Source organism: Oncorhynchus clarkii, chromosome 13 (genome assembly GCF_045791955.1).
Source record: "Oncorhynchus clarkii lewisi isolate Uvic-CL-2024 chromosome 13, UVic_Ocla_1.0, whole genome shotgun sequence".
Lineage (NCBI taxonomy): Eukaryota > Metazoa > Chordata > Actinopteri > Salmoniformes > Salmonidae > Oncorhynchus > Oncorhynchus clarkii.
In genome coordinates, this window is record NC_092159.1 from 62,670,936 (window position 1) to 62,684,396 (window position 13,461).

Here is a 13,461-nt window from a genome sequence, read left to right on the forward strand (position 1 = left end):
GTAGTAGTAGTATATAGATATACTGCTGGTAGTCATTACTTTACCAGTGTAGTAGTAGTAGTATATAGATATACTGTTGGTAGTCATTACTTTACCAGTGTAGTAGTAGTATATAGATATACTGCTGGTAGTCATTACTTTACCAGTGTAGTAGTAGTATATAGATATACTGCTGGTAGTCATTACTTTACCAGTGTAGTATATAGATATACTGCTGGTAGTCATTACTTTACCAGTGTAGTAGTAGTATATAGATATAGTACTGGTAGTCATTACTTTACCAGTGTAGTAGTAGTATATAGATATACTGCTGGTAGTCATTACTTTACCAGTGTAGTAGTAGTATATAGATATACTGCTGGTAGTCATTACTTTACCAGTGTAGTAGTAGTAGTAGTAGTATATAGATATACTGCTGGTAGTCATTACTCTACCAGTGTAGTAGTAGTAGTAGTAGTATATAGATATACTGCTGGTAGTCATTACTCTACCAGTGTAGTAGTAGTAGTAGTAGTATATAGATATAGTACTGGTAGTCATTACTTTACCAGTGTAGTAGTAGTATATAGATATACTGCTGGTAGTCATTCCTTTACCAGTGTAGTAGTAGTATATAGATATACTGCTGGTAGTCATTACTTTACCAGTGTAGTAGTAGTATATAGATATACTGCTGGTAGTCATTACTTTACCAATAGAGGTGCTATGGCCCACCTGCCCACACTAATCCCCAGTCCCTCACTCTCTTCCACTTTATCTTAATGTCCTATAGTTGTGGTTTCACCAACCACCTTGATATAACAGTGTATTTTAGTAGATTTTTCTCCAGGTCAACTCTTGTGTTGCGTCAGTCTAAGTAGCTAATTTAATGCAACCCTCAAGCGAGCAGTGTATCAAAGGAACATTATTGGCGTTGAAAGTGGCGCTACGTGTTTACGGAACAGTCTCTCCTTCTCTCTGTGCTCTGTAATATGGCTGGGAGGGGAAACCGGCTTGTCTCTCTCTCTCTCTCTCTATGTGGCGCTCAGAGCGTTTAAAACTGGCTCTGTGTGTTCTGACGGCCCCGAGGGGCTTCAACGGGCTCTAGTAAGATCTTTGTTTTGCACAGTTACGTTTTGAATTTGGCCAATGCAGCAAAAAACACTAAAGAGCCGCTGAGAAATGGGGAGTGAGAAAAGAGACTGAGAGAATGGGGAGTGAGAACAGAGACTGAGAGAATGGGGAGTGAGAAAAGAGACTGAGAGAATGGGGAGTGAGAACAGAGACTGAGAGAATGGGGAGTGAGAACAGAGACTGAGAGAATGGGGAGTGAGAACAGAGACTGAGAGAATGGGGAGTGAGAACAGAGACTGAGAGAATGGGGAGTGAGAAAAGAGACTGAGAGAATGGGGAGTGAGAACAGAGACTGAGAGAATGGGGAGTGAGAAAAGAGACTGAGAGAATGGGGAGTGAGAAAAGAGACTGAGAGAATGGGGAGTGAGAAAAGAGACTGAGAGAATGGGGAGTGAGAAAAGAGACTGAGAGAATGGGGAGTGAGAAAAGAGACTGAGAGAATGGGGAGTGAGAAAAGAGACAGAGAATGGGGAGTGAGAACAGAGACTGAGAGAATGGGGAGTGAGAAATGAGACTGAGAGAATGGGGAGTGAGAAATGAGACTGAGAGAATGGGGAGTGAGAGAAGACCTTTATCAAACGGCAGTCCTCACTGCAACATGTAATGACATCCAGAAGGGAGAGGTTAGTGTGATTTAATCCCAGACTACATCCAGAAGGTTGAGGTTAGTGGTGATTTAATCCCAGACTACATCCAGAAGGTTGAGGTTAGTGGTGATTTAATCCCAGACTACATGTAATGACATCCAGAAGGTTGAGGTTAGTGGTGATTTAATCCCAGACTACATCCAGAAGGTTGAGGTTAGTGGTGATTTAATCCCAGACTACATCCAGAAGGTTGAGGTTAGTGGTGATTTAATCCCAGACTACATGTAATGACATCCAGAAGGTTGAGGTTAGTGGTGATTTAATCCCAGACTACATCCAGAAGGTTGAGGTTAGTGGTGATTTAATCCCAGACTACATCCAGAAGGTTGAGGTTAGTGGTGATTTAATCCCAGACTACATCCAGAAGGTTGAGGTTAGTGGTGATTTAATCCCAGACTACATCCAGAAGGTTGAGGTTAGTGGTGATTTAATCCCAGACTACATCCAGAAGGGAGAGGTTAGTGGTGATTTTAATCCCAGACTACATCCAGAAGGGAGAGGTTAGTGGTGATTTAATCCCAGACTACATCCAGAAGGGAGAGGTTAGTGGTGATTTAATCCCAGACTACATCCAGAAGGTTGAGGTTAGTGGTGATTTAATCCCAGACTACATCCAGAAGGTTGAGGTTAGTGGTGATTTAATCCCAGACTACATCCAGAAGGTTGAGGTTAGTGGTGATTTAATCCCAGACTACATCCAGAAGGTTGAGGTTAGTGGTGATTTAATCCCAGACTACATCCAGAAGGTTGAGGTTAGTGGTGATTCAATCCCAGACTACATCCAGAAGGGAGAGGTTAGTGGTGATTTAATCCCAGACTACATCCAGAAGGTTGAGGTTAGTGGTGATTTAATCCCAGACTACATCTAGAAGGTTGAGGTTAGTGGTGATTTAATCCCAGACTACATCCAGAAGGGAGAGGTTAGTGGTGATTTAATCCCAGACTACATCCAGAAGGGAGAGGTTAGTGGTGATTTTAATCTCAGACTACATCCAGAAGGGAGAGGTTAGTGGTGATTTTAATCCCAGACTACATCCAGAAGGTTGAGGTTAGTGGTGATTTAATCCCAGACTACATCCAGAAGGGAGAGGTTAGTGGTGATTTAATCCCAGACTACATGTAATGACATCCAGAAGGTTGAGGTTAGTGGTGATTTAATCCCAGACTACATCCAGAAGGGAGAGGTTAGTGGTGATTTAATCCCAGACTACATGTAATGACATCCAGAAGGGAGAGGTTAGTGGTGATTTTAATCCCAGACTACATCCAGAAGGTTGAGGTTAGTGGTGATTTAATCCCAGACTACATCCAGAAGGGAGAGGTTAGTGGTGATTTAATCCCAGACTACATGTAATGACATCCAGAAGGTTGAGGTTAGTGGGGATTTAATCCCAGGCTACATCCAGAAGGTTGAGGTTAGTGGTGATTTAATCCCAGACTACATGTAATGACATCCAGAAGGTTGAGGTTAGTGGTGATTTAATCCCAGACTACATCTAGAAGGTTGAGGTTAGTGGTGATTTAATCCCAGACTACATCCAGAAGGTTGAGGTTAGCGGTGATTTAATCCCAGACTACATGTAATGACATCCAGAAGGTTGGGGTTAGTGGTGATTTAATCCCAGACTACATCCAGAAGGTTGAGGTTAGTGGTGATTTAATCCCAGACTACATCCAGAAGGTTGAGGTTAGCGGTGATTTAATCTCAGACTACATCCAGAAGGTTGAGGTTAGTGGTGATCTCACTCTCAAAAGGGGAGGAGCCACAACATTATGAACAAAACAGGTGTTGGAATTTCACCATTTAAAATGAAAATGTATTATTTCGATCTCATCCACGATATTGATGTTGTTGCTCTCTCTCTCCTCTCTCTCTTCTCTCTCCTGTCTCTCCTCTCTCTCTCCTATCTCTCTCTCTCCTGTCTCTCTCTCTCCTGTCTCCTGTTTCACCTCTCTCTCCTCTCTCTCCTTTCTCTCTCTCTCCTCTCTCTCCTTTCTCTCTCTCTCCTCTCTCTCCTTTCTCTCTCTCTCCTCTCTCTCCTGTCTCTCCTGTCTCTCTCCTGTCTCTCTCTCTCCTGTCTCTCCTCTCTCTCCTCTCTTCTGTCTCTCTCTCCTGTCTCACCTCTCACATGTCTCACCTCTCTCTCCTCTCTCTTCTGTCTCACCTCTCTTATGTCTCACCTCTCTCTCCTCTCTTCTGTCTCTCTCTCCTGTCTCACCTCTCACATGTCTCACCTCTCTCTCCTCTCTCTTCTGTCTCTCTCTTCTGTCTCACCTCTCTTATGTCTCACCTCTCTCTCCTCTCTCTTTTGTCTCTCTCTCCTGTCTCACCTCTCTTATGTCTCACCTCTGTCTTCTAGGCCCAGCTATTCAAGCATGGCAAGAGAGATGACTTCCTCCAGTACGGTAAGAATGTCCTTCAATAGTTGCTTTTTAATCAGCAATTTGACTTTATCCATTGTGATAAGTAGTTGTCTTACCTCCTTCATCCATTGTGATAAGTAGTTGTCTTATCTCCTTTATCCATTGTGATAAGTAGTTGTCTTACCTCCTTCATCCATTGTGATAAGTAGTTGTCTTACCTCCTTCATCCATTGTGATAAGTAGTTGTCTTACCTCCTTTATCCATTGTGATAAGTAGTTGTCTTATCTCCTTCATCCACTGTGATAAGTAGTTGTCTTATCTCCTTCATCCATTGTGATAAGTAGTTGTCTTATCTCCTTCATCCATTGTGATAAGTAGTTGTCTTACCTCCTTCATCCATTGTGATAAGAGCATCTGCTAAATAAATAAATTAAATGTAGGTGATCTTCTAATGTTGACTGCTGTGACCATGCCGTGATACTGGCTGTAGGTGATGGTGTGTGATACTAGCGCTCGGTGTAAACTACACCCCTGACATCACTGAGCCTCTCACATTAAACCAGTCTCCTTCCTGTAGTGTTTTGTCTGACCAACGTAGTGATGAGCACATTAAACCAGTCTCTTTCCTGTAGTGTGTTGTCTTGGCAACGTAGTGGTGAGCACATTAAACGATGTGACACAGATTCTTCACCTGGTGGTGAGGATTCTCCACAGCACGCTGTCTCGCCAAAACCACGATGTAACTACGTTAACAATGTAATCACAACGAGCTGTGGCTCAAAGCAGCCTCAGAAATAGTTTCAGTCAGACATACACACTCTACACACGGAGTGTAAATGTCTAGCCAATACATTTTGAATTGAATAACATTGGTTGTGAACTTCAGAGCCGTGACGATTTGACATGTCTGGTTAAAGGCAAGTAGAAACCCATACTAGTAGTAGTCATGTGTCCTGCTCCAGAGTCGACACCTTCTGGGTGCAACGTCATCGTCTGACTGGCTGCTTCTCTGGCCAGCTCTCATTGGCTCCCGGTGATGACCACCGTTCTGAAGAGTTGTCGTTGCACATCTCACACTACAAGAGCCTTTCAGATTCGGTGCCGATAAAATGTTTAAAAATATTGTGATGGTTCCAAGAGGAGATGGGCAGCCCTCACCCTGCATCTCTGACCCGCGTCGGTGACGGACACGAGGAGTTTGCCTCCAATCTCCACAATCTGTATGGGACGGCTAAATCGTATGCCCGGTTTAACCTGTGGTGCTGCAGTGTCTGGACCAGTGTAGTGTACCATGGTACGTGTGTGTGTGTGTGTTCCTCAGCCCCGGTGGTGCTGCAGTGTCTGGACCAGTGTAGTGTACCATGGTACGTGTGTGTGTGTGTGTGTGTGTGTGTTCCTCAGCCCCGGTGGTGCTGCAGTGTCTGGACCAGTGTAGTGTACCATGGTACGTGTGTGTGTGTGTGTGTGTGTGTGTGTGTGTGTTCCTCAGCCCCGGTGGTGCTGCAGTGTCTGGACCAGTGTAGTGTACCATGGTACGTGTGTGTGTGTGTGTGTGTGTGTGTTCCTCAGCCCCGGTGGTGCTGCAGTGTCTGGACCAGTGTAGTGTACCATGGTACGTGTGTGTGTGTGTGTGTGTGTGTGTGTGTGTTCCTCAGCCCCGGTGGTGCTGCAGTGTCTGGACCAGTGTAGTGTACCATGGTACGTGTGTGTGTGTGTGTGTGTGTGTGTGTGTTCCTCAGCCCCGGTGGTGCTGCAGTGTCTGGACCAGTGTAGTGTACCATGGTACGTGTGTGTGTGTGTGTGTGTGTGTTCCTCAGCCCCAGTGGTGCTGCAGTGTCTGGACCAGTGTAGTGTACCATGGTACGTGTGTGTGTGTGTGTGTGTGTGTGTGTGTGTGTTCCTCAGCCCCAGTGGTGCTGCAGTGTCTGGACCAGTGTAGTGTTACCATGGTACTAGTGTGTGTGTGTGTGTGTGTGTGTGTGTGTGTGTGTGTGTGTGTGTGTGTGTGTGTGTTCCTCAGCTCCGGTGGTGCTGCAGTGTCTGGACCAGTGTAGTGTTACCATGGTACTAGTGTGTGTGTGTGTGTGTGTGTGTGTGTGTGTGTGTGTTCCTCAGCTCCGGTGGTGCTGCAGTGTCTGGACCAGTGTAGTGTTACCATGGTACTAGTGTGTGTGTGTGTGTGTGTTCCTCAGCTCCGGTGGTGCTGCAGTGTCTGGACCAGTGTAGTGTTACCATGGTACTAGTGTGTGTGTGTGTGTGTGTTTGTGTGTGTGTGTGTGTTCCTCAGCTGCAGTGTCTGGACCAGTGTAGTGTTACCATGGTACTAGTGTGTGTGTGTGTTCCTCAGCTCCGGTGGTGCTGCAGTGTCTGGACCAGTGTCAGGTGGCAGAGAGTAGCCAGGCTACGCTGAGGAAGCTGGGGGTCAAGCTGGTACAGAGACTGGGTCTGACCTTCCTCAAGCCCCGACTGGCCAAGTGGAGGTGAGACACACACACACACACACACACACACACACACACACACACACACACACACACACACTGAAGTAGGAGTCAAGCTGGTACAGAGACTGGGTCTGACCTTCCTCAAGCCCCGACTGGCCAAGTGGAGGTGACACACACACACACTCACACACACACTGAGGTAGGAGTCAAGCTGATACAGAGACTGGGTCTGAACTTCCTCAAGCCCCGACTGGCCAAGTGGAGGTGAGACACACACACACACACACACACACACACACTGAGGTAGGAGTCAAGCTGGTACAGAGACTGGGTCTGACCTTCCTCAAGCCCCGACTGGCCAAGTGGAGGTGAGACACACACACACACACACACACACACACACACTGAGGTAGGAGTCAAGCTGGTACAGAGACCGTCTCACCTTCCTCAAGCAGTGGAGGAGACCCACTCCCTAGATGTTAATTTGGGAGCCTTCGCATGCCGTTGAGCGTTAGTTAAGGGAAAGCTGGTCTCACTGTGTTGAGACCTTGTATGTTTGCTTGTCATTCAGGTACCAGAGAGGGAGTCGCTCCCTGGCAGCCAACCTGTCTCTGTCCCAGTCTGGCTCCACAGTCCAGGCTGTTAGTCCAGACATGGAGACCCAGAGCCAGGAGGAGGACTATGATATCCCAGAGGAGGTGGAGAACGTCATCGGTCAGTCAGCGTTACTCACTCTCTCCTTCTCTCTCATTCTTTCTCTCTCTCTCTCGCTCTCTCTTTCTCTCTCTCTGGTTTTCTCAGCTCTCTCTCTCTGGTACTCTCTCTCTGGTTCTCGCAGCTCTCTCTTTGGTTCTCTCAGCTCTCTCTCTGGTTCTCTCAGCTCTCTCTCTGGTTCTCTCAGCTCTCTCTCTGGTTCTCTCAGCTCTCTCTCTCTCTCTGGTTCTCTCAGCTCTCTCTCTCTCTCCCTGGTTCTCTCAGCTCTCTCTCTCTCTCTCTGGTTCTCTCAGCTCTCTCTCTCTCTCTGGTTCTCTCAGCTCTCTCTCTCTGGTTCTCTCAGCTCTCTCTCTCTCTCTCTGGTTCTCTGCTCTCTCTCTCTCTCTCTGGTTCTCTCTGCTCTCTCTCTCTCTCTCTGGTTCTCTCAGCTCTCTCTCTCTCTCTCTCTGGTTCTCTCAGCTCTCTCTCTCTCTCTCTGGTTCTCTCAGCTCTCTCTCTCTGGTTCTCTCAGCTCTCTCTCTCTCTCTCTCTCTCTCTCTCTCTCTCTCTCTGGTTCTCTCAGCTCTCTCTCTGGTTCTCTCAGCTCTCTCTCTCGTTCTCTCTCTTGATATGTCTGAAGTCAGCATCCTTCTCACTGTCTCATTGGTTTTATGGCCTGTATCTTGTGTTCAGTAGGGTGTGCAACATCCTGAACTACTTGACCAATAACAACACAGATTTACATGTTCTGTTACGAAACATTTTGTTACGGTGTGCCCTACTGAATTTGACCCACATCAGGTCTGTTATGGTATTCAGTCACAGCTATTCAGGTAGTGACTCTCTCTCTCTCTCTCTGTCTGTTATGGTGTTCATTCACAGCTATTCAGGTAGTGACTCTCTCTCTCTGTCTGTTATGGTGTTCAGTCACAGCTATTTAGGTAGTGACACTCTCTCTCTCTGTCTGTTATGGTGTTCAGTCACAGCTATTCAGGTAGTGACTCTCTCTCTCTCTCTCTGTCTGTTATTTCACAGAGCAACTGTTGGGTGGGCTGAAAGACAAGGAGACCATCGTGCGCTGGTCTGCTGCTAAGGGGTAAGTTGTCACATTGAATTAACAATGATAAACACTAAGCGTCTGTCTTTCAGAAGGCAGAGTGATGTCTATAGGCAGGAGCACTGAGTTATATCTGTCATGTTGATGTAGTACAGAATAAATGTGGCACCTGAACAGACAAAACACCTAAAAACCCCAAAACTGCCTATAGGGAGGAGCACGCCCTCATGTTCATGAAGTAAGTAAGTACCTAGGTGTCTGGCTAGACTCTAAACTCTCCTTCCAGACCCATATCAAACATCTCCAATCGAAAATCAAATCAAGAGTCGGCTTTCTATTCCGCAACAAAGCCTCCTTCACTCACGCCGCCAAACTTACCCTAGTAAAACTGACTATCCTACCGATCCTCGACTTCGGCGATGTCATCTACAAAATTGCTTCCAACACTCTACTCAGCAAACTGGATGCAGTTTATCACAGTGCCATCCGTTTTGTCACTAAAGCACCTTATACCACCCACCACTGCGACTTGTATGCTCTAATCGGCTGGCCCTCGCTACATATTCGTCGCCAGACCCACTGGCTCCAGCTCATCTACAAGTCCATGCTAGGTAAAGCTCCGCCTTATCTCAGTTCACTGGTTACGATGGCAACACCCATCCGTAGCACGCGCTCCAGCAGGTGTATCTCACTGATCATCCCTAAAGCCAACACCTCATTTGGCCGCCTTTCGTTCCAGTTCTCTGCTGCCTGTGATTGGAACGAATTGCAAAAATCACTGAAGTTGGAGACTTTTATCTCCCTCACCAACTTCAAACATCTGCTATCTGAGCAGCTAACCGATCGCTGCAGCTGTACATAGTCTATTGGTAAATAGCCCACCCATTTTCACCTACCTCATCCCCATACTGTTTTTATTTATTTATTTTTCTGCTCTTTTGCACACCAATATCTCTACCTTTACATAACCATCTGATCATTTATCACTCCAGTGTTAATCTGCATAATTGTAATTATTTGCCTACCTTCTCATGCCTTTTGCACACAATGTATATATAGACTCCCCTTTTTTCTACTGTGTTATTGACTTGTTAATTGTTTACTCCATGTGTAACTCTGTGTTGTCTGTTCACACTGCTATGCCTTATCTTGGCCAGGTCGCAGTTGCAAATGAGAACTTGTTCTCAACTAGCCTACCTGGTTAAATAAAGGTGTTCTCAACTAGCCTCCCTGGTTAAATAAAGGTGAAATAAGAAAAAATAAAATAAAGTACAGATGAATTGCTCAGATAGGATCCAACATGTCTTCCCTCTTTTCAGTATTGGGAGGGTGACAGGGCGACTCCCCAGGGAGCTGGCTGACGAGGTGGTTGGATCTGTGTTGGACTGTTTCAGGTAACACCTGGTTCATTTGCAGCTCTGTCCTGTTATGTGATGCTATTTGTCTGTGCCACTGGGGGATCATCTTATCAGACAATATACACATATATGTTAAGGTAAACTCAGCAAAAAAAGAAACGTCCTCTTACTGTCAATTGCGTTTATTTTCAGCCAACTTAACTTAATGTGTAAATATTTGTATGAACATAACAAGATTCAACAACTGAGAGAACAAGTTCCACAGACACGTGACTAACAGAAATGTAATAATGTGTCCCTGAACAAAGGGGGGGGGGTCAAAATCAAAAGTAACAGTCATCATCTGGTGTGGCCACCAGCTGCATTAAGTACTGCAGTGCATCCCCTCCTCATGGACTGCACCATATTGACCAGTTATTGATGTGAGATGTTACCCCACACTTCCACCAGGCATCTGCAAGTTCCCAGACATTTCTGTGGGGAATGGCCCTAGCCCTCACCCTCCGATCCAACAGCTCCCAGACGTGCTCAACGGGATTTAGATCTGGGTTCTTCGCTGGCCATGGCAGAGCACTGACATTCCTGTCTTGCAGGAACTCACGCACAGAACGAGCAGTATGTCTGGTGGCATTGTCATGCTGGAGGGTCATGTCAGGATGAGCCTGCAGGAAGGGTACCACATGAGGGAGGAGGATGTATTCCCTGTAACGCACAGCGTTGGGATTGCCTGCAATGACAACAAGCTCAGTCCGATGATGCTGTGACACACCGCCCTAGACCATGACGGACCCTCCACCTCCAAATCGATCCCGCTCCAGAGTACAGGCCTCAGTGTAACGCTCATTCCTTTGACGATATTTGTGAATCCGACCATCACCCCTGGTGAGACACAACTGCTCCTCGTCAGTGAAGAGCACTTTTTGCCAGTCCTGTCTGGTCCAGCGACGGTGGGTTCTGGCCCTTAGGCGACGTTGTTGCCGGTGATGTCTGGTGAGGACCTGCCTTACAACAGACCTACAAGCCCTCAGTCCAGCCTCTCTCAGCCTATTGCGGACAGTCTGAGCACTGATGGAGGGATTGTGTGTTCCTGGTGTAACTCAGTCAGTTGTTATTGCCATCCTGTACCTGTCCAGCAGGTGTGATGTTCGGATGTACCGATCCTGTGCAGGTGTTGTTACATGTGGTCTGCCACTGCGAGGAAGATCAGCTGTCCGTCCTGTCTCCCTGTAGCGCTGTCTTAGGCGTCTCACAGTACAGACATTGCAATTTATTGCCCTGGCCACATCTGCAGTCCTCTCATGCCTCCCTACAGCATGCCTAAGGCATGTTCACGCAGATGATCAGGGACTCTGGGCATCTTTCTTTTGGTGTCTTTCAGAGTCAGTAGAAAGACCTCTTTAGTGTCCTAAGTTTTCATAACTGTGACCTTAATTACCTACCGTCTGTAAGCTGTTAGTGTCTTAACGACCGTTCCACAGGTGCATGTTCATCAATTGTTTATGGTTCACTGAACAAGCATGGGAAACAGTGTTTAAACACTTTACAATGAAGATCTGTGAAGTTATTTGGATTTTTACGAATTATCTTTGAAAGACAGGGTCCTGAAAAAGGGCCGTTTCTTTTTTTGCTGAGTTTATTAAAGCTCCCAAACAGTAATTATAATTCCCGTGTAAAATAACCCTTTGAGTGATTAAAATACGACCCATAATGTTTTTTTGAGGGGGGATATAATTTATAATCTCTTTTCCTCTCATGGCTAACTACCAGGAAGTTTATAAAGACAGGCTGAGTGGGCGGGGAGCTTATATTCATGAGCTGGCCTTGACTGACAGGTGTACCAGGAAGTTTATAAAGACAGGCTGAGTGGGCGGGGAGCTTATATTCATGAGCTGGCCTTGACTGACAGGTGTACCAGGAAGTTTATAAAGACAGGCTGAGTGGGCGGGGAGCTTATATTCATGAGCTGGCCTTGACTGACAGGTATCTTTGAATAGTTATGAAACTTGGATGCAGTGTTGCTGTAGAATCATCTCAAGCTAATTTGGTGAAAGACACAAACATGAAAAATAAATCACGCTGTAATTTTAGAAATACCGACAGTTCATTTGTTCGTTAGACATGGTGGGATCTTTTTCTGTCGGTGAAATTTAATTATGCGGGAAACTGCGGTGGAAACACATTTTTATGCGCAAATATTGATATAATAACAAATGGTCCTCCCACTACCTACCTGCACGGTATGTGTCAGCTGGTGTCTCGAGGTCAGGTGACCAGACACAACTATCAGTAGAGGTGAAGAAACCATGGAAACACTATCAACTTTTCCATTTTTATTCGGTTCATGAGAACTTCAGCGTAAAAGTCAGTTTTGAGTGCGCTATGACATCACACACTGATTTTTATCAGCAACAGGACCTTTTACTACTGGTGGGAGAATACTACTGGTGGGAGAATACTACTGGTGGGAGAATACTACTGGTGGGAGAATACTACTGGTGGGGAAAATACTACTGGTGGGAGAATACTACTGGTGGGAGAATACTACTGGTGGGAGAATACTACTGGTGGGAGAATACTACTGGTGGGGAAAATACTACTGGTGGGAGAATACTACTGGTGGGAGAATACTACTGGTGGGAGAATACTACCGGTGGGAGAATACTACTGGTGGGAGAATACTACTGGTGGGAGAATACTACTGGTGGGGAGAATACTACCGGTGGGGAGAATACTACCGGTGGGAGAATACTACCGGTGGGAGAATACTACCGGTGGGAGAATACTACTGGTGGGAGAATACTACTGGTGGGAAAAAGCATGTTTTCTTCATGCAGATTCTAGAATATTCACATGAAAATCCGTTGCCAATTGATGGAATCCTAGCTGGTGATGTAACAAATAAATATGATACATCTCCCGTTTGGCAAGTCTCTTGTGATGCGGTTCACAGCAACACTGACGGATGTGTTGACATGACAACTGCGTTGGAGTTCTGAATGACCCTTCTAATTCTATTTGCTGACATCCTACAGTCACATTTTGGCACCAGCAGAGTAGCTGTCTCGTTATATAAGTCACGCCCCTCTGCAAACACACCTTCTCCCGTGTTGGTTACGAGGCGTAACTTATGACGATTAGGTAAGAGAATATCATGTTGCCGTTGGTGTATTAAAATGAGAGTTGGGATAATGTCCCCCTACCGCCTTAATACCCCCCCCCCCCCCCCCCCCCCCCCCCAAGGGTTTGACATGGGGGGGGGGGGGGGGGGGACCAGTCACTTTATTAATGTAGAAGCAACAGTCATGTTTCATACTTTGGTCGACACACTTTGACCTGGTTTCATCCAAACATCATTCAATTTGATGAAAACATGATTTTTAACTGTTCATGACCGTTTTTAAGGGAGTTTTTGCGGAGCTCAGGTCAGTTTTGCGGATGTGAAATGTCATCCTTGGTGTGTGTGTTCTCGTTCTAGTTTCCAGGAGACAGACAACGCGTGGCATGGAGGCTGCTTGGCCCTGGCAGAGCTGGGGAGAAGAGGCCTGCTGGTGCCCTCTCGTCTCCCGGACGGTACGTAACAAAACCCTGCACACACAGCTAGCTAGAGCGGCGTGCGGGAGCTTCTTGTATTTGAACTACGGCACAACATGTCGTCTGTACCTGCAAAGCAACCCCCCTCCCCTTCCCATAAACCCTCAGTCACAACAGCCATACATAACAACAACCCCCCTTCCCATAAACCCTCACAGTCACAACAGCCATACAGAACAACAACCCCCCCTTC

The 13,461-nt window shown here is 46.3% G+C and overlaps 1 protein-coding gene across 1 annotated transcript in view; it reads left to right on the forward strand.

Moving 5' to 3' along the window:
• Positions 1-13,461, forward strand: part of LOC139365209 (tubulin folding cofactor D) — a 125,173-nt gene that overhangs the window by 10,586 nt on the left and 101,126 nt on the right. Inside the window, exons 9-14 of the mRNA XM_071102684.1 lie at positions 4,121-4,166; positions 6,473-6,605; positions 7,141-7,283; positions 8,298-8,358; positions 9,639-9,713; positions 13,153-13,247. Of these exons, the coding sequence (XP_070958785.1) occupies positions 4,121-4,166; positions 6,473-6,605; positions 7,141-7,283; positions 8,298-8,358; positions 9,639-9,713; positions 13,153-13,247 (553 nt within the window). The remainder of the gene's footprint in view (positions 1-4,120; positions 4,167-6,472; positions 6,606-7,140; positions 7,284-8,297; positions 8,359-9,638; positions 9,714-13,152; positions 13,248-13,461) is intronic.